The sequence below is a fragment of the Glycine soja genome, chromosome 18, assembly GCF_004193775.1.
Source record: "Glycine soja cultivar W05 chromosome 18, ASM419377v2, whole genome shotgun sequence".
Taxonomy (NCBI): Eukaryota; Viridiplantae; Streptophyta; class Magnoliopsida; order Fabales; family Fabaceae; genus Glycine; species Glycine soja.
Window position 1 is genome coordinate 13,204,625 of NC_041019.1, and position 22,341 is coordinate 13,226,965.

At 33.4% G+C, this 22,341-nt stretch overlaps 1 protein-coding gene and 1 long non-coding RNA gene across 4 annotated transcripts; both read right to left on the reverse strand.

Moving 5' to 3' along the window:
* Window positions 1-12,202: 12,202 nt before the first annotated feature.
* LOC114395735 lies at window positions 12,203-14,001 on the reverse strand. The gene is made up of 2 exons (XR_003663095.1): window positions 13,693-14,001; window positions 12,203-13,264 (listed from the first exon to the last, which is right to left on the reverse strand). It is a non-coding gene; the product is annotated as an uncharacterized LOC114395735 (long non-coding RNA).
* Window positions 14,002-16,074: 2,073 nt separating this feature from the next.
* Window positions 16,075-20,824, reverse strand: LOC114395108 (protein JASON-like). 3 transcript variants are annotated; one of them, XM_028356813.1, is made up of 7 exons: window positions 20,514-20,824; window positions 20,289-20,337; window positions 20,123-20,196; window positions 18,218-18,366; window positions 17,016-17,707; window positions 16,810-16,892; window positions 16,075-16,535 (listed from the first exon to the last, which is right to left on the reverse strand). In XM_028356813.1, exons 1-6 carry the CDS (start codon window positions 20,610-20,612, stop codon window positions 16,858-16,860), a joined length of 1,098 nt encoding a protein of 365 aa, XP_028212614.1. In that variant the 5' UTR covers window positions 20,613-20,824; the 3' UTR covers window positions 16,075-16,535; window positions 16,810-16,857. The 3 variants fall into 3 exon arrangements, with proteins under 3 accessions (XP_028212614.1, XP_028212612.1, XP_028212613.1); XM_028356811.1 differs by having other exon boundaries at window positions 16,978-17,707; window positions 20,514-20,823; XM_028356812.1 differs by having other exon boundaries at window positions 16,978-17,707; window positions 20,123-20,193; window positions 20,514-20,822.
* Between the last annotated feature and the right edge of the window lie 1,517 nt (window positions 20,825-22,341).

Genomic DNA, 22,341 nt, shown 5'->3' on the forward strand with positions numbered 1-22,341 from the left:
CAACATCGTCACTTTCAACATCGGTTAATAACCGATGTTGAAAGTTATAAATAATCGATGTAAAAAATTTATTTTCTAGTAGTGCTTACTTCATAGGCTTAATTATATAATTATTCCCTCGATTATAATTAAAAGTTCAATTGAGTCCCTCAATTATTAAAAAATTCAACAAGATCTTTTACTTATTTAAAAAAGTTCAACCAGCTCCCTTAATTGTTAAAAAATCCAATCAGATTCTTTAATTTTTTTTTAAAAATTCAATTAGATCCTTCAATTATTAAAAAGTCCAACTAGGCTCTTTCACTAGGTTCCTAATTATTAAAAAGTGCAATAAAAAATTATATATTTAATTATGCAAAAAGAATTGATCATAGTGTTTTAAATAATTAAAGGATGTAATTGAACTTTTAAATAATTGAGAGACCCAATTGAAATATTTTAAATAATTAAAATTTTTAATTAATTTTTTTAATAATTGAACGACACAATTAAACTTTTAATTATAATTAAAAAAATTATAATTAACCCTACTTCATATGCATTTGTAACTTTTTTTGTCCAAATGGTGCAATTACCTTCCAAATTATCTAAACTAGATTTAGGCCTGCCAATAAATTGATTTTAATCTCCATAGTTTTAAATTCTATTTCAGTGGAGAATTACATATCACCAAAAAACAAAAGTTCTAGATTTGAACTAAAGTTGTGCTATTTTTATCAGTGAAAATCGAAACAAACAAGTCAACTTTCATTAGTAACACAAGAAAAAAGTTTTCATGGAAGAAAATTGCTTAAATTAAATACCAAAATTTTTTTGCAGCGTAAATCATTTAAACTTTTTTTAATTGAAGCTCAATTTAATTAATGCAAAATACAAAGAAAGAAATAAAGAGAGAAAGAAAATGAGAGCCATTGTTCTTTTTTTGGTCTTTCGAATGCTATCATTATTGTTTGACAACACAAGATACTATATATTGAGTAAATATCAAGTTACATTAAATTCTATGTTAAGAAAAGAATGATGGTAAACTTTAGTCATTTGATTTCACGTAATGATGAGTTTAACTTAATCGATACCATAATCTATAATTTATTTATACTATGTCATTCATTTTCTCATAGTCCCAAAACCTCCCACCACGCTGTCTCTCAATCTATCTTATTGTAAAAATATATTGTTTCTTTCATCTGTCTTTCATAAAATCAGAAAATCTTTCACTACTTTGTTCCTCACTACTCTTACCAGAAAAATATAAATTTAGAGTGTTGCTAGGTGCACCCAACATTATTGCTGATGCACCCAGCATTCTAAAAAATGGCAAAATTGCTCTTACTTATTTTTCCGCTTACGAATTAAGTTGATCCGTACGTTGATCCGTAAGAGTCTTCCGGATCAAAAAACTAAATTGTGTCTAACACTTGGATGTAACTATGACATAGGAAGGAACAAAAGAGTTAAAAATTGTAACTACAGAAACTAAAATGAGATATTTTATTTAAATTATAGAAATTAAAAGAAAAAAATAATTACAACGATAAAGATCAAAAGGACATTTATTGATAGAATAATGACCAATATGATATTATATATCTTATATAAATTGATTGTGTGCTATTTATTAATTAAGCTTGAGAAGACTGAAAAATATTATGTCTATATGTTAAGAATTAGAGAACATCTTTAATGAGATTCTTGAACTGAATTCTGAGCTTACAAATCTCTCTTCACCCGATTTATCATTATACATGCTCTTAAGATCTCCCACATGGGAAAGGAGAGGAAGAATGACAAGGCTAGGTAGGATGACAAAAGTAGCAGACCACCGTTGAAGAGGATCGGAAAAAATGTTCATTCAAGGCAACTGCTATAAGTAGTATCATCTATGTCATACAATTTAAATAAAATATCTCATTTTTAACTCTTTTGTTCCTTCCTATGTCATATAATTTAAATACTATATTGCTACTCTAGTACCTATACACCTCGATATTTCACAAGCATAGCTCGGCCCGAAGTTCAAGTTGCCAACATCTCTTATCCACATTCTCTCATCCAGTTGATCTAAGGCAATGTCTTTCATGGACTACCCAATGAAGATCCATATGCCCACCTTGCTACATACATAGAGATTTGCAACACAAAGAATATAGCTAGAGTTCCTGAAGATGCCATCCGCCTCAACCTATTCTCCTTGGCTGATAAAGCAAAAAGATGGTTGAACTCGTTCAAAGGAAATAGCATGCGGACATGGAAGGAGGTGGTGGAGAAATTTTTGAAGAGATATTTTCCAGAGTCCAAGACTACCGAGGGAAAGGTGGAGATCTCTTCATTCCACCAATTCCCTGATGAATCATTGAGTGAAGCTCTTGACCGCTTCCATGGTTTACTTCGGAAGACTCCCACCCACAAGTTCAGCGAGCCGGTTCAACTCAATATCTTCATTGATGGCTTGCGACCCCATTCAAAACAGTTACTTGATGCCTTCGCTGGTGGGAAGATCAAACTAAAGACACCTGATGAAGCTATGGAGTTAATTGAAAATATGGCAGCCAATGACCATGCCATCCTTCGTGATCGAGCCTACCCACCTACAAAGAAGAGTCTTCTCGAGCTCACATCACAAGATGCGCTACTAGCCCAGAACAATCTCCTAGCCAAGCAACTAGAGACCCTCACAGAGACGGTGAGCAAGCTTCCTCAACAGTTGCAGTCAGTGCAACCTGCCCATTCTTCAGTCATGCACATTAGGGGATGCAACATCTGTGGTGGGCCCCATGAGTTAGGTATGTGCATGGTCCAAGACGATGTATCCAAAGAAGTCAACTATATGACCAATCCATACCATCAAGGGTTCCATCAAGGAAGACCTCCAGGATACAATCAGGGGGGGAATTTCTCTCAAGGCCAAGGTTGGAGATCCCACCCCTGGAATAACTTCAGCAGAAATCAAGGAGTTTCATCTAATCGGCCTCCCAATCAAGGGCCTGATTTATATGAGAAAATCACCAAGCTAGAAGACATTTTGAATCAGTTTATGTAGGTTTCTCTATCAAATCACAACAGACTGAGTCTGCCATTAGGAATCTAGAGGTACAAGTGGGCCATTTAGCTAAGCAATTGGCTGAAACATCCACGACCAGTTTTAGGGACAACACAGAGAAGAATCCCAAGGAGGAGTGCAAGGTAATTTTCATTAAGAGTCGGAGGAGGGAGAATGCAGAGAGAGAAAAGAGAGCTAAGGGAGTGTTGGAGGATGTGAGTAATGAGGAAGGAGAGAATAATAAGATAGAAGAGGGTGATGAAGAGAAAGAAGAGAGCAAGGAAAAGGGTGAAAAGGTCTTACCCACTAAGACCAAGAGTCAGTTAGCAATGGAGGCTAGAAAAGAGATACCCTCAGTCCCAGTGAAGGACATCCCATATCCCTTGGTGCCATCAAAGAAAGATAAGGAATGACATTTTGCTCAGTTTCTTGACATCTTTAATAAGCTGGAGATCATCATTCCCTTTAGAGAGGCCTTACAGCAAATGTCTTTGTATACCAAATTTTTGAAGCACCTCCTCACAAAGAAAGGGAAATATATCAATAATGAGAGCATCGTGGTGGAAGGAAATTGTAGTGTTGTGATCTAGAAGAACTCACCAAAGAAATTCAAAGACCCAGGAAGCGTAACCATCCCATGCTCTATTAGGGATGTGTCAGTGGGTAAAGCTCTCCTTGATTTGGGGGCAAGCATCAATCTAATGTCCTTATCTATGTGTTGGAGAATTGGGAATTTCAAGATTGCTCCCACCAAAATGATGCTTCAGCTAGTAGACCTTTCGATCAGCAGACCATATGGTGTAGTTGAAGACGTCCTAATCATGGTTTGCCAATTCACTTTTTCGGTGGACTTTGTGATAATGGATATAGAAGAGTATCTCCTTGATTTGGGTCGTCCATTCGTGCTTCCTGCAAAATGTGTTGTGGACATGGAGAATGGCAACTTGGAGATGAGTGTGGAGGACTAGAAACTCACTTTCAACTTGTTTAAGGCAATAAAGTATCCCAGTGATAACAAGACCTACTTTAAGGTGGAGGCAATTGAGCAAGAAGCTGTGGAAGCAATGCCTTCCAAGGTTATTTTGATGATGCCAAAGAATCAAGAGTTAAGCAAAGTTTCAAGCAAAGATTCAAGAATCAAGTTTCAAGTTTCAAGATTTAAGATTCAAGAATCAAGAATAACCAAGATCAAGATTCAAGACTCAAGACTCAAGACTCATGAATCAAGAGAAGACTCAATCAAGATAAGTATTAAAAAGTTTTTCAAAATATTGAGTTGCACATGAAGTTTTCACAAAATCATTACCAAAGAGTTTTACTCTCTGGTAATCGATTACCAAATTATAGTAATCGATTACCAGTGGTTTTAAAACGTTAAGATTTGCAAAATTCAAAATGAAGAGTCACATCTATTGATGTGTAATCGATTACACCTTTATGGTAATCGATTACCAGTGACTGTTTTCAAAAAATTCATTTCCAAAAGTCACATTTCTTCAAGTGACTTGTTTCTGAAGATTCTTTCAAAAGTCATATCTTTTTCAGTGATTGGTTTTTAAAGGAATTGCAAGAGTTACAAGTTTTGACTTGAGTCATCAAGAAACTATAAATATGTGACCTTGGCATTAAACAATTTAATTCATCTCAATCATCTTTCAATATTTTCTTTCATCTCCTTCAACAGTTTTTCTGTTTCATCTTTCTAAAAGTTTTTGTTCAAAACTTTCTCTTCCAAGAAAAGTTCTTTGTTCAAAAACTTGTGCTATTCATCTTTTTCATTCTCTTCTCCCTTTGCCAAAAAGAATTCGCCAAGGACTAACCGCCTGAATTCTTTTTGTGTTTCTCTTCTCCCTTTTCCAAAAGAATGAAGGACTAACCGCCTGAATTCTTTTGTGTCTCCATTCACAAAGTATCAAAGATTTAACCGCCTGAGATCTTTGTCTTAACATATTGGAGGGTACATCCTTTGTGGTACAAGTAGAGGGTACATCTACTTGGGTTGTTGACTGAGAACAAGAGAGGGTACATCTCTTGTGGATCAGTTCTAGTGGAGGGTACATCCACTAGGTTCAAAGAGAACAAAGGAGGGTACATCCCTTGTGGATCTTTGTTTGTAAAAGGATTTTTACAAGGTTGAAAGAAATCTCAAGGACCGCAGGTCGCTTGGGGACTGGATGTAGGCACGGGTTGTTGCCGAACCAGTATAAAAATTCTTGTGTGTTTGTCTCCTTCTTCCCTACTCTTTTACTTTCCGCTGTGCATTTTAATTTTCGTTTTTACTTTCTGTTAAGTTTCTCTTCTACTCCTCATTCTCTTAACAACATAAGTAAAAGCCTTAGAAGAGTAAATTTTTAATTAGTAAAGGTTTAGGAATAATTAATTCAACCCCCCCCCCCCCTTCTTAATTATTCTGAGGCCACTCGATCCAACAGAAGCTGACCTTGCTAGGCGACACCTGAAGGCTATGTTTCTAGAAGAAGATGAAGTCAAGCCAGTTTTGAATCTAGCAGCCCCTTCCATTGTCCTCCCTAGGCCAAGGCGAGTCAAGGCCCGAACTACTCTAGACACTCCACTAGCTCCACCTCCGATAATCCCTCCTCCAACCACCTCTTCTACAGCCGACAAGCCTTTTTCCTCCTCTTCCCAGCAAGAGCATCTAGTCTAGATGATGTAGAGCCTCCATCATGGCTATCGTCTCGTCATCCAGAACCTGCACCAGCTATTCATTCACCTTTCTATGAAGCCTCCACTGATGACGCAAGAGGCTTTTCTACAGCAAGTTGTCCGGCCAGGAGTCCAATCCTCTTCTGTAGATGGGGGTGACACCTCTGGCATGGGTAACAATGGAGCTGATGATGATTACATTGTGGGCATCACTGCTGCATAGGAAGCTTGAGATCTAGGGGCCACACAGGATTAAGGCCCATTTTGATTAGGACTTTTCTTTAATTCTTTTTATTTGTCTTTATTTTTATTTTATTTTTTGTTTCATTTTCTTTTATTCTTATTTTAAATTCTTGCATTTAGAATAATCTAATTTCAGTAGTTTAAATTCATTCATTTAATAGTTTTAATTTAGTTTGATGCATGATAGGGAGGTAGATACTTATTGATTGGTTGCAACACATTTTGAGTGAACCGATTGCATGAGTGAGACTAACTGCGTACTAATGAGTATTTTTGTGAATGGTTGATTCTCGTGATAGCAAGCGTCAGTGTGAGTGATGGAGTGTGAACTAACAGTACAAGAATGAAAAGGTTAGTATTTCTGACAAAAAAGCAAGGAATGAGAACCTTCATACTTCAATGAAAACTGGTAAATTGTGTGAACTTTAAACTGTGAGAGAACAACTGGTTTTAATTTTCTGATTTTGCATGATTCTTGGATTGCTTGAAATGCATGTATGATGTGGAGATGATCAAGGCCTTGTTTGTTATTTTATTCAGATACTTAGCCAAAAAGCTATCCTGTGAATGAATGCATCCCTTGCACCCTTTTTTAGCCTAATGTAAATTTTTTGCCGTTGGAACCCAAGCCCAAAATGTGATATTTACTAACTACCTTTTCCTAGGTTGTAGGAGAGTACTCATGGATCCAAACAAATTTGTCCCAAATTTATGGGAATGTTTTTGGGGTGATTTTCTATTGCAAGAAAATAAATATACAACACAAGTTAAATTGAGTTACAAAATATGGTATTACTCCAGCCCAGTATGAATGTTTTTATATTTGCAAAAAAAAAAAGTTATGTTATTTTAAAGAATAAAAGTTGGGGTAAACCATCATCAAGGAAAATAAAGGTGCTGAAAAGAGTAGCAAAGCAATAAGGTTGGTGTTGTGAAAAATTCTAAGTTGTGGTTTGTAAATAAGTTAGGGGAATGAATGCTCTCCTAGATCCTAAGCTTTGATTCCTAGAAAAAACCATGATTTCTTTGTTAGTCCAGCCACGTTACAATCCTAATAAAGTCCTTAGTGATCCATATTATGCATGTACGATAGCATTGACTGAGATGATGTGCAAAGTTGGGAATTTTACTATTCAATTGTTATAATTCAAACACTTTTATCGAGACACTTGTGGGATTGAGAGAAACACTAGCCTTGTAAGGATTGAAGTTTGGTGATTATTCCTTGTGATCTGTTATTCTTGTTAACCATTTCATTTGAAGTACATATTGTTCTCCTCCTTTCATGAACTTATGACAACTCTGAACTTGAGAATTGGCCAATGAAGCTATTTGGAATGTATGCAGTTATCTCATGAACTATGATTGGTAAACTCTAAACTTTTTTCATTTTGCTTGAGGACAAGCAAAGATTTAAATTTGTGGGAGTTTGATAACTACTAATTATAAGTATATTTTGGAGTTAAATTATAGAGGAATTTGTAATTTTTCTCTTCTATTTTTTCCTTTTTGAGCAAATAATTGCTAAATTAACATCATTTAAGTTTTTGTGCAGAGAATATTAAAAGTGATTGATTTATGAAGCTTAGTGAGTAAAATAAAACCCAAAAATGCAAGAATAATTAAGGAAAGCAAACTAATTGAGAAAAGAAGGGCTAATTAAGGAAAGAAGACTAATTGAGGAAAGCAGGAAAGTAGAATAATTAAGGAAAGAATGACTAATTAAGGAAATCAGACTAAATCAGAAGCCCATTAATTTGCACCTATAAAAGAAAAAGAGAGAAGAAGGAAAAGACACACAGAAATTCCAACAAAATACAATTCATTATAAAAGGCAAAGATTAGAAGAAGGAGAAGCAAGCAATGGAAGTCATTCCTTCCCTCCATTCCCTTTCTTATCTTTTTCCCTTTACTAAATATTCCTCTCTTGGAATTGTAAAGTCTACATGAAAATGAGAGGTTAAACCCCCTTTGTTGGGAACTTGGCAGTCAACTACTCTTGATGTAATTTCTCTTTCTATCTATTTATGAATATTACTTTTGCATTATCCTTTCTTGTGCCTAATATTCTTGTTTGTGGCTTGACCACCCATTTGCATGATAAGTTTTAGGGGTAGCGTTGGAAAATGTTATTTTCTAATAGAACTAGGAAAGGATATCTAAATAAAGTCGTCACTAGGGATAGATTGATATTTGTTTAGCCTGTTATACATCTTTGTTCTTAATGTAATTTACTATTTTAGCTCTACAAAGGAATTTGGGAGAGAAAATAGATAAATTAAGCTCTTTCATGCGGGAGACCAAAGTTAGAGTATACTAATAGATGCAAGTATAAATTGAAATAATTATAAATAAAGAAAAATCATTAACATTACATCAAAGTGTAGCTTTGGTAGGCTAAGTTTCCAACATTACATCAAAGTGGAGCTTTAGTGCACTTGCCAATCCATCAACAGTGCACAATGTTTTTACCTTTTCTTCTTAATCTTATCCTTGATGACCTCCCCTCTTCTCCATTGATTTCTCATCAATGATGGTTCCCTCTACCATGCTTGCCAGTGTTGCCACACTTCATCCCCCAATTCTTCTTTTTTCTCTCTTTCTTTCTCCATTAATCATTCCTTCTTCATCACCCTTCCCCTCTATCTCTTTGTTCCTCTTTTGAAACCCTTAAAATCCAAAACCCTCCAAAATTACAATCACAATTTTAGATCTAACAAACAATTAAAACCCAAAAATTGTAGTAACAAAATTTCATAAAATTGTACAAATAAAAAAGAAACCAAAAATAATGGATGGACACTATGAACATTGTAATAGGGATGAGGATGACGAGCGGATAGGGGTTGCACTTGGGCTCAAGCGTAGTGAAGGTGTGCGTTCATTGAGAAAGCTCCCAAGACCAATAGTGGCAAAGGCACTGATCTCAATAGTGATGCAGTGGTTGGCTTCAGAGAGTAGGGCACGAAGATCTTGGTTTTGGTAGTGGCTACAATTTGGGAGCCACGAGGTGGGGGTTTGCAATTGGGGGAGAATATGAGGAAGGGTAAAATAGGAAATGCACTGTTTGGTTCTCCATGCCAGTGTTTATTGTCGCGATGTCAATGATGATGTCGGTGGCAACACTTTTGCAGCAACATGATCTATCATTTTGTCGCGACATTTACCCTTTTGTGAACTAAATTAATCATTTTTAAAGTATAGGAACCAAATTATCACCGAATGCAAAGTACTAGAACCAAAGTGGCTATTTATCCTTTATATATCCATCCATTTTTCTTTCCCATTGGTTTTTCAATTGAATAATAAGGTTTTCAAGAAATTAAAAATGAAATTCTTTTAGTAAAAAAGCATAAGTATTTAATATTATTATATTTTTATTTATTAATTTGTATTTTAATGTATTTTTAACCGGGGTATTTTTTAAGTAAAAATTAGAACTATTTTTATATACATTTTAACCTATTTTAGAATTTCTTCTTATTGCTCTTGTTCAAACAACTTACTTCTTTGATAAATTAAATATCTCTTAATTAGAATGAATTGAATGTGTAATTTTTTTATATTATTATTCAATTACACATGTTCTGTATAAAAAGTTAATAAGTTTTTTTTTTGTTTTTACAATTATTATCTTAATCGTTATATTTAAAATAATTTTCAATTGATTGATAATATAAAATATTTACATTATTGATATTTAAAAAAATAAAATTTTTAATTAATACTTGTTTGAAAAATAATTTTTTTTCTTGAAGTTAGTTATTTAAAATAAAAGGCATGATAAAAAAAATTGAAGAACCTTTTAAATGAATTGAGTGAAAGGCACTTATACTATTTTTAAAGTATTATAAAATTAGGTTCAAATATTATTTTTTTAAAGTAGGCATGCTCGGAATACAAAAGAAAGGGAAAATATTGAAAAGGGAATTAGATTATAGAATATTTTTTAGTTTTCTTAGTAATGAAAGAAAATAAGAAGAAAAAAAGTTCCACCATCTGTGTTACATTTTGAAACAATGTATTTCGGAAGCATATTAATTAGCAAGATTCTCTCTAATACTCTCTTCCAGTAACTCTCGGTGGAAGAAGATTTGGGACAGGGAAGCATTGCCCAAATGCAAAAATTGGCGAGCCTGCTCCAATCTCCCAGTTAACAACTTAACATCCATCAATCGGAGGAAGAAAAGATGTTAATTATGAACAAGTGCTGGCAAAGATGTTTCAGAACCTCCCAAAATTAAAGGAGCAAGCTATATATCCTGACTGAGAACCATAATCCTCAGGTAAGTGAACTGGATATTTCCTACTGTAGGTTGTTATAAGAAAAATTTGGATGTTGCAATAAGATGGAACATGGGAGCTGGAAGTTTCCATGCTAGTATGTAAATTATATCAAACAAAAAAGTAATAGTTGATTATCATCAATCAATAACCCATTAATTTACTCAAAGTTGGTCATGTTATATAATAAATAGCGCACGATCATTTTATATAATAAGATGATTTCATATTGGTCATGTTCTAACAATAAATGCCATCCTGAATGCTCTGGGTAGGACTTGCAAAGCATTTAGCATGCCATCAATATGACTTTAATAAATCCTGCTAGGTTTCTATATACTCGGAGAGATTGAATTTGTACCGTCCCTGTCATGCCTCTCAAATTTTTTACAAAATATGATTATATGGATAGTTAATATATGTATTGTATTGATGATGTAAAAGATTAATACATTGTTATGTAATTATAAATTAACATGTGGGATAGATTTATTAATTTTTAAATAATAATTTTAAAAGTCATGTTTATCATATTTTTTACAATTGGCAATAAAAAATATTTTATATAAATATTAAACTCAAATCACGTATATAAGTATTGAAAATAGGTTTAATTATACTTTTATCTTTATAGTTGCAACAATTTTTTTTAATTCCTATAGATTAAATAGAGTATCTCATTTTGGTTCTAAAAAAGAAAATACACCATTGTCGCAGTGTCCATCTCGACTCCAACAATGTTCTTGGTCCGTTCATAAAAGTTGTCATGCATGACAAAGGGAACAAAAGAATAATTAATCCTAATTAGTTTGATACCCATAAATCTTCTATTATAGTTTTAAATCTTCTTTAAAGTTACTTATGTCTTAATTGTTAATGATTTTAAGTCATTTAAAGAGTATAAAAATTTACAAACTTTTGTTATTGAGAAGGGATAAAGAAGATAATCTTTAGTCAACTTATTATTATTTGTTTAGACAATAATATAATTGCACTTTTAGTTTTTTTATAACATCCGACTCTTTTAATTAATATAATAAGACGGTTTACACATCACATATTTCATTAATTAATTGTACTTTTAAATATAAAATAAAAGTACTTTTTTTTAATTTTCAAACTCTTTTTTATGACCTTTATGTAACAATTCTACTGTAAGAAAATCTAGTGAGATTTGAAACTAAATTTTTTCTTGTAGATTTTTTTATATTAATATTATGATTCTTTTGCAAGTTTTTTCTACAAAATTTTTCTGCAAGTTTTATTATAATTTTGGTAAAAAAAAAATGTTTGTATGAAAAATAATTTTTCTTGCTATTTTCTCACAAAAAAGTTTACATAAAATTTTTCTAACTTTTATTAATAACAAATGAAGGCATAAAAATTGATAGTTATTAATAAATTATAAAAATATTTTATTTGATCCCTCCAAAAAAAAAATTGTTAAGCTCCGCCACTAACGCATGCATCTGTATTTTTTTTATTAAAATTGTGCAATTTACCTTCCAAATCATCTAAACCAAATTTAGATCCGCTAACACAATCATTTTAGATGCATACTATTTCAGTGTAGATTTATAGATCACCAACAATTAAAGAGCTTCTAGAGTTGAACCCAAGTTGACCGATTGCTACCAGGGAAAATCCAATCATATGAGTCAACTTCCTTAAGTAACACAATAGAAAAAAAAAAGTTATTTCATAGATAAACGCTTTTTAACGAAGCTTAATTTAATTAATACAAAATAGAAAGACAGAAGATAAAAGCGTCATTATTTTGTTCTTTTATTATTATTCTTTGACTACAAAAGATAATATGACTCCAAATTCAAAACAACACATTAGTGCACAAAGGAAAACAATTGTATTTCATAGATGATATTGACAGCTAGGGCTATTAAAAAAATAAACTAAACTGTTGTTGAAGTCAACTCTATGTGCTAAAAGAAAATGAAATTTTGAACAAAAAACTAAACTGTTTCTGAATTGTAACCATGAGACTAAAAAAATGTGAAAATGGAAAAAAAAAATGGTTCAGGTGTGTGCAATAATCCTCCTCTAAGTGGGTCTCTGCTAGCAGTCCCAACATGTGACTCACACCCTGTCCTTTTTTAATACAAAAAATTGTGAAAAGGTAAAGCAAATAAGATGTTTGTTGAGAACAATTCAAAATAGTTCGGGTTGTTTGGGTCAATTCAGACTTGCCAAGTTAAGTTTCCCTAAACTGTTAGGCAATACAGTTTAGTTCACCAAAACTACACAATTCAATTCAGTTCATCCAATCTATTTTTACAGTTCACTTCAGTTTTTTAACAGTTCATATCATCAATTTTGCCCACCCCTACTACTGATAGGCTTATAGCAGTTGCCTTGTATGAGCGATTTTTCCTCTTCGATGGTGGTCTTCTACTTTTATCATCCTACCTGACATTGTCATTCTTCCTCTCCTTTTCCATGTTGGTGAATCAAAGTTCTGTCTTTTAACTTCTAGTCTAGCCAATGTTTCAGAACCCCCTCTTTTTTACTGTTTTCCCTAGAAACTCAGCCCCTAGAGACTATTTTTCTGCATAATACCTCATTATCACCTAAGATTCTGGAGAATGTGTTGAAAGCACAAATCAAGGGAAGAAGCTAAAGGAAACACCAACAAAATAAAACATGAGCTACGACTGTTAGAATTTACAAATTTTATTTTTCCCTATGATAGAACACCAACACAACCAACTAGTGGATCTACAAACGTCAGACAATATCAATAGCACTTAGATCCACAACTAATCAAATTCGACCCTGACATACATTATATGAGAATTAATTTGACCTAAAATTGCACATTTTAGGACCTTATAACTAATTGATGGTTTCCATCATTCATAAACTAATATGATTGACAACATATTTTTCATATACTAATTTGACAATTTACTCCCAGTATAAATAATTAGACCATGAAGATCGCTAGTGTTGTATTAGTATCATTTTTTCACTACTCCCAGTATCTCCACCAGCTTCCACATGGACACGTTCTACAATCTTTCAAGGTATATTCAAATAAATTAGCAAAACCCCTAAAAGTGAAAATTTCAAATAAACAAAACCCAGAAAGAAAAATTTTCAAATAAATAAAACCCTGAAAGTGAAAATCCCAAAAATTGGGATTTTTCGTAGAAATCTCTCTTTCATTTCGAAAGTTTTGAGGAACCCACACAGAAGAAGAAAATCCCTAGACGCGACAAATTTATTAAAAAATGAAAATAAAAACAGTCAATCAAATAACATCTAACAAAATCCTTTATTTTTTATTTGCAATGAAGAAAAAACACATTATAAATCTTAAAAATTGGCCAACTGAAACCAAATCGAGAGGTTGAAGAGACGCACCAAAACAGACTCAAAATCAGCAAAGGTTTATTTAATTTTTAAAAAAAAAGTAGTAAAATGAGAGATTGTAATGGTAGAACCTTCAGATAATCATCACGAGGCCGAAGGGTATTTGCGATCGGGTGGCGCGTGGAGAGAGCGAGTGGGAGAACGCGAGCAGCAAGGAGAGCGAGGAAGAATATTCAGATTGAAAACTACATATGAAAAACATCATAGAATGTCGAATGAAGAAACCCCTTTGTTTTTGTTTTGTTCAGGTTGCGTTTTACTATCCACATGTTTCTTCCTTCTTTTCCCTTCGCCGCTTCCAGCATTCTCGTGTCTCACTCTTTCGCCGCCACAATTCTCGCTACCCCTCCTTCATACCCTCATTTCTTAGACCCTTATTTATAACCCTCCCTTTTTCTTTCACGTTGGTTTTTTAATTACGAGTAATAATGGTTTTGAGAAATCAAAAATAAAATGTTTTTGTAAAAATTATAATATTTAACATTATTAGTATAGTATGTTCACAAAGAAATATTATTCATATTTTTTTTCATAATTTTAAATAAACTTTATTTATTAGTTTTACTTAGTATTCTTAAAGTGAAAATTAATAAAAAATATTTTTATATATTTTTAATTCTATTTTAGAATTTCTTCTTACTGATTGCGTTCAAACATTTACTTATTAATTAAAAGTTTAATTATCATTTTAATAAGAATTAAAAATTTAATTAGAATGAACTGAAAGTTCAAAAACAATTATATTATCATTCAATTGTTATTAAGTTTTATAGTAATTATATTTAAATTTTTTAATTAGTTAAGAGTTATAAAAAACTATAGTAATAGTACATAAAAAATTTAACTCATTAATTAATACTTGTTTAAAAATATTTTTTTTTTCTTGAAGATAGTTATTTAAAGAAAAGGTGATAAAATAATTGGAGTTTTTTAAATGAGTTGAATAAAAGGCATACATGCTTTTTAATTTTAAAGTATTATTAAAATAATTATTTTTACTAGGTCATTTAAGTATAAGTAGTCAGGTCAATTTTTTAACAAAAATTAATCATCAATAAAATTAATAATATTTAATATCAATGTCATGTTGACCTAAAAAATAATTATTTTTTTACGTGCGCATCTCATGCAATTTAGAACCATGATCCTGATATGAAATGTTTGATTGTGATCGACTATAAAGACTAGAAACCCAAAGAAAAATGGTTGATCATGGTGCTACGAACTCTCTTATATACTCTGGGGAGGATCCAAAGATGATTTTGGAAGTTGGGACCAATTTTGTCATGGGTATTGCTCATTTTTGTCAAGAACCACTTGCCCCAAGGGATGTTAGAGTCACTAAATATCTAGACTCTAAACTTCATGGGTATCATCAATGAATTCTTTGTTACCGCCATTGCTTTCTATCTTGACAAGGAGCTTGATAGAGTGAGTGAGAACATGTTGGTTTCTAGTCTTGGTAGAGAGGAAAAATGGAAAAGATGATGCAATAAATGGTTCACTAGGAAGAAAGAAATTGGTAATCTTTCTATTTTGTTTGATGTTGAATATCGGCTAGACCACATCAAACATCTTTGTCTTCAACACAAACACACGAGCTCATTGCCTGGACCTGAACCCAACTTAGCTCTTCATATTCAACACATGGAAAACTGAGCTCCAAACTGAGGTTGGAAACTTTGTGTTACAATCTAAAAGTTCACTGAGTGGGGGTCACAATCGATTTATGGTTGTTTCGATTAGAAAATGATTTTCATTTGCACTTGGGTCCTCTACAAATGCAAAGCATGTGGTGGTTATTAGCACAAATCTCAGACTTTAGGAAAGGTTTGGTATGGATTAGCATTTTGTGACTGGGTCAGAGATTTGAATAGTGTTCACAATGTCGTTGGAGTGTTGCCCTTGAACATGCGAAGACAACAAATCAGCTACAAAAGGAAAATGTTTACACACGTATCATTTTCTTTCCTTCCTTCCAAAGTTGGATGTGATGAAAATTTACCACCCAACTTGCAAGGGAGTAACAAAAGTTATATATGATCAGATTTGGTTGCAACTTGCAACTACTCAATTACAATTAACTTTGCAATTAGTGTATATTCTTCTTAAGCTTAATTCCGCACATCTCATTTGTATTATTCATCAATCATTCATCATACAATACATTTAACAGCAATACAATAATTTTCTATTTCTATGAAACTTCTCTACATTAAGCTAAATGGCATGTCCATGCTAAGCTAATGTTTCATATATCACCTTATAAATTTCTTATACAAGCAAAATGTTAAATGAAAAAATAACCATTTTTATAATATTGGAAGTGGCCATTTAGATTGTTTATTAATCATTCTCGTTAATTTTTTTATTAGTTATCCTTTTCATTAATTTCCCCCTTTTTAATATATATACAAACTATTCAAGTCTATTTAAATTTTTAACATCTATCATGAAAGATAACATGATCCAAGGATATGCATTCAGGATCCAAAAGGTCATATCCAAAAATTTAGTTCATGTAAATCTCAACATTGAACTACTTCAATTTTTAACGGAAAAAAAAAAGGAGAAAAACATTACTAAACTCCCAATGCCCATACTATTTTCGCAATAATTCCCATCACTTATATACAACACAAGCGGTGTGACACACAGCTTGATAGTTCTATATTACCACAAAATTTGAATAATCCACTGTTTGTTCCAACCAATCAGCATTTTGAACGAGGTGGATTCAGTTTCCACAAAATGCCACAATATCTCTTTAACCAGACAAAAGAGCAGAGATGGACAGTAGATATGTCAGAATGACACCACTGACTGTGGATGAGTTGAAGATTGCAGCTGAGATAGTGCAGTATCACTTTCTTCGTTGTCATCAAAAGGAATTGATTTTCCACATGCATCCTTCCTTTGAATCAAAACAAATAACAAATTGGAAGAATGTTATAAATTATTGCTCTTACAAATGGGTATTCCGTGACCAATAATAGTTATCTTTTATCCCCATTACCTCGTGCTAAACTCAGTAACTCAATGATACAAAAAGAGGGGCTTATAAAGAGTACGATATTTGAGAAAAAAAAAAACAAAAGCTTGGCACACTAACTTTTTCTTTATCACCCTTTTTTTTTACTAGTGAATATAGTTCAAGCAAAAAGCAATGCTTAAACAAGAATGCATACCTTTGAGAGATGACAGTCTCCTCAGATAATGCCTTTTCCAACCTCTCTTCAAATGGTGTTGCATGCCATTTCACTTTCTGATCCTGAAAATAAACAAAAAATTAGATGCAAATGCAATATATAGATTCAAACCTCTTTCAAGTAGGAAATAATAATTATAAGTCATACTTCTTTATACTTATTGGTTGAATTTGGTATGCCATTACCATCCCACCACTTAGGAGGAGGAGCTTGAGAATCCTCATCCTCGTTCCAGTGAGCTGCAACCATCCCAATGATAGGCCTATCAGCAGGTGTTTTGCGGACCTGATTATAAGCGGTCTGCATTCTCTTGTTTCTCTCCTCCAGAATGACAGCCGCAGGCTTCAACCAGGAAGACAAGCTTTCCTCCACCTTACATACATTTTCACAAGACATTTTCTTTAACCCTTTTTCAGGAGTTGAAGTTGTAATTTGAGACAGCTCAACTGATTCACTCTCCTCAAATTTCTTCTGAGAGACATCATCACCAGGGTTGTTAATTGGATACACAAACTGGGACTTAAGTCGAGGCTTACCATTTGGCAAGTCTTTTGTTGCAGGGTAAACCATTCCAGGAGTTTGCATCTCGTCAGATAGCTTCATCGGGGTAGGATTAGGCGATGGTTTATATGCACTCTCATTATTTGGTGAATCTGTTTTCTTCATATGTCGTCCGCCATAATCAGATGAATCACAGGATGATAAATCACTGCCACATTCAAAACGTACAAACTTGTTCCTCCTCTTAGTGTATGTGGTCGATGGCCAAGGTGAAACAGAAGCTGTATTCTTGTCCAAACTGTGAAGACTCCCTGTCCTAATTCCTTCCGTAGAATCAATAGTGTCACATTGAGTACTTTGCGCATTGGAGATACAGCTGCAAACGAATATGTAATTTTCAGAAATGGACTAGGTATGACCACAATACATGTGTACATTCAGTGAAAATCCCATACAAAATTTTCATTAAAAGAAATCTTAGAGAAAAAATGAGAATCAATTTCATCATTTTTTTATAGCAAAACCCTTATTAAAGAACAGATTTTCTTAGACTTTTTAATAATAATGACTGCAGCCCCTGTTAATAAGGTGGCCTTCCCATTGTTCTAAGAGTAAGGAACAAAATATCCTCCTATGAAATTGACTAAATTTCCCATTAAAAAAATCTAAAAGGGCAGAAATGAGAATCAGTTTCATCAAGTTTTGAGAGTGACCCTGTTAACAAACAATTTTTTTTAATTGAAATGAGCTGCAGCTGTTTCCCATTGTTCTAAGAGTAAGGAACAAAATATCCACTTCCTAAGACATTGACTAAAATGTTACTTGCTCACATTCATTATTACTCAATATCAGCATGAAAAAGATTCAATACAAAGAGATCAATAACCTGCTTGGTGTTTGCTCCAAGGAATCAGTTCTCTCCCCCCCTTCCTCGCAACATTTTACAGGAGTTGAGGGATTGAAAGGTTGACCATCAAGGTGGGATTTCTCAAGAGGGGTCCTTGCTAAGGTACCACCAGCTTTGAGAAACTTGGCCTGCAGAACAAGTTGATCCAATTATATAAACAAATTTTACAAAGCATATGTAAATATGCACCCATCTAAAGTACGAATCAACAACTTGACAAAATACAAAAGTGACTTAAAACTTCAAAAAGTGTTTTTTTTTTAAAAAAACATATTGTATAATAATGAAAACATATTCACTCGTGATAAACAGAACTTAACTTGTAAGAATTCAGAAAAACAAAAATTACTGAAACATTCTATCAAGACTATTATTTGTCCACCAGCAAGGCATTGCCACATTGGTCATCTTAGATTATCTAGCTGCTAATGTTACAAAGATTTATGTGCCTGAAACTGAATATATTGGCAATTATATGAAAGGGATAACTAGATATCATACATGGCATATCAAGAATATGTCAAGGAACTAACATAATGATATTGTGACATCATCATCATCAGAAAATTGCTAACTTCATCACAAATGTAATCAAGGGCATGGACCGGAGAATGAGTCAGCAGACATAAACCCAACAATGTCGGCTAACTTGTCATTGAATAAATTCATTTCTTTTGTTGAAAAGATATACTCAAAAGTAGAAAAGGACAAAAAACAGTAACAACGTAGAAGAACAGCAAGGTTTGAGGTGTGTGACCAAAATGTAGTTCCTTTTGTTCTATATTTTAAACACTTGATTCAAATCTCCCTTGACACAATTACACATGACTAAAGGTTTAAAACTTCAAAGGTGCTAATTCATTATTTCATTTAGAAAAAGAATGAAACTGTAACAAGATAGAAGCCAATATTTTGTGGCAACTGGCCAACATTTCCACACATGCTGCTTCTCAGTACAGTCAGGTTATCTACAAGTCACCTTGCTGACAGAAGCTTGAGGTAGAAATTCACAATGCAACACCAAGGCTTGCCAGAGTGCCATGGTTAGCGGTGGTCTGACACACTAACTGCGATCACCATATGAACTAAGGCAAAGCATCTCAGGCTATTGCACAAGTCAGAGCTGCTACTGCCTATCATAAACATAACTATACTGACATCAATTTTAAAACCCACTTCACTTCAAACTAAAACTACAGGTTTCATCCAGCTCACTGCTCTGTGGCATCAACTAATCCCATTATCCATATTAAAAAAACCTCTTAAAAGAAACAACATAGCAAAAACAATGGAAAAAAACAAGTAAGGACCCCGGGGAGATTTACACCAATGGGCTATGAGCAATCACACAAATGAACCTGACACCATACTTTAGCCCAAAACTTTAACGTTCGGATTTATGGGTATATCCTTCATTTATATGATGTTCAACTTTCTCATTCCTATCCAATGTGGGACGACTTCACCCCACATTTGTACACCATCAAATATAGGACAGAATCTAAAAAAGCCAGCTTCGAGTTCTATTGCTGGTCATTCTCAAATTGTTTTGAGAATGTTTGCTTGTAATTCCATAGTATATTAGGCTTTTGTGACAAATTACTCTTACTCCCTAGTCCCTTCACCTTGTTCTCATTTCACTTCATCTATAAAATTGCAAATAAAGTTCAAAAATATCACAATCACAAATAGTATGCAGTATAGTTCACAATTGAAACAAAATCAAGCACCTCCTTTTCCCTCACATACAGGAACAAAATGCCCCAACACTCAGCACAAATAGAAATTTCCAAATTCCAAAAACAACAAACAGAACGGGAAAACTCGTAATCGCACAACAAACAATTGCAGCTATGTCAACACTAACAAAAAAAAAAAACACACCTCACTGTCACCTTTCAGAGATCCCACTTCAATACTTTTCCCATCATCACGCATAACAGAGTCTTCTCTCTCTTCTCAAAATTCAAACCACAGAATCAGTAAACACACTCAAAATTAAACAAAAATAATAATGAAAATAACAAAATATAAAATAAAATAAATTCACCTTCGGATAGAAACAAAGTGGATAACCGATTTCGAGAGACCGCAACATCCTGGTTCACACAGCAAAATCAAAACCCTCACATCGCGAAAATGAAAACCAAAACTAAAACTAGAAAAAATCAGCTGAACTATTCAATGACGCTTCGAGCTTTGCTTCTGCAAAGCGAACAAAATAGCGGAAAGTCGACATCAAAAAATAAAAAAGTAGCGACCAGTGGTTAGTTACGTTTGGTTTGTGTTTGCTGGAACGAGAAGAAGGCACCGTAGCAGTGGTAGCGGCGGCGGAGGTATCGCGGGCTCTGAAGCAAGCGAAGAAGCACCCCATGGCAGTGGTTCGGGAGCAGGGTCGGAGAACGAACCTCAGTGTCGAAGCTAGCTGCAGCTCTGGCCAGAGCGTGTCATGGAAGAGGCTCGGAGCAGGTAAGGTAACGTTACGTTTGTATTTTTTTTTATTTTTTCTTTTCTTTTTCTTTTTTTTTTGGTGAAAAATGGAAAATGAGAGAGAGAGAGAGAGAGAGAGTGTGTGTGTGTGTGTGTGGGAGAAGTGAGAAGTGAGGTGCGAGTGGCGAGTCGATTTTGAAATTTGAACTAATGAAGGGAGGGAATGAGGGAATGAACGAATGCGATGCACGCACGCTACTGTGCTGCGATGAACGAGTGCTTTTCTTTTTCTTCCGCCACGCGCGGAGAGTTTAGGTGTATAGGACGCGCTACGAAGTGGGGACACGTGGAGCGTGTGGCGCATGGGAGTGTGGTGATGGAGGCGGCGAGTGGGAGCGGTGTAGAATGAGAGTATGAGACTGTGAGAGTGATGAATGTTTGTCTTTTTCGCTCTCGTGTATTAAACAAGAATGTTCTATGGATGGATATTTCATACCAGTATTTGTGATAAAAAATGGAATCTCTAAGGTGGATTTTACCTCAAGATTTAGCTATTTACGGTTACTGATAATGTAATTTTATTATTAAGGGATCAAATGTAATTATAATTATTAATTATTAATAGTAATAACAAAATTATTAATTAAAATAATTTTATTCATCATTTTCTTGGTTTTAAAAAAATATATATATAACATAGTTGTTTTGTTAAATTATTCAACTAGGATCTCTCAAGTCTTTTATGATTATTGACCAATTAAAGTTACATGTTTGATCGATAGATTTAAAAAAAATATAACATCGTCAAAGAATATGTGTCGTGTTCTCTTTAAATTTATCCATCAAATTATTAATTTTAATTTGTCAATGATCAAAAAAGACCCATGTTGATAAATTATTTTGAAAGAGGCTCATATTCCTACTTTGTTTATAAAAATGGTCTAAAATGGTCAATAATTCCTATTTGAAAATTTTCCAATGTCCATATACAAAAAATAATAATAATCCAATTCTTAAGCAACCAGTTTGGGATAGTAGCAAGATTTTTGTTTTTGTTTTCAAATATAATTTTTAAAACAAAAACATATTTGACAAAAATAAAACTTTAAACGATTTTTAACTCCTTTTTAAAATACTTTTACATTCATATTCAAAACAATCAAAAAAATAAAAATTTACGAATTTGGTTAACAGTTTTTAAATAACACAATCTCCCTACATTTGATAACAGCTTTCTCATTCCTACCACCATTATTGACAAACACCATTATAAACTACAACTATCATAAACACCACCACCACGATCATCATCATTGACAATTTCGCCTCCACAATAACTATTGTTGCTTCTACCATCACTAGTGACATTATCGCAACCACCACCATCACAATTACTGATACCACCACTAACACCATCATCAAAACCACCATTATTGTCTCCACCACCCTCGTCATTGCCACCACCACCACCACTATCAACACCTCCACCACCATTGGCATCACCACCACCACACAAAAACACATTTAAATTAATTTTAATAGGATATGAAACTTCTAAAATGAGTTTATTTTGAAACTAAAATTAGAAGGAAAAAAAAAAGACAAAAACTAAATTTTAAAAACATATGGTCCTGTTAGGAGTGGTTGTTTGATTTTAGCTTTGAAATTTTATA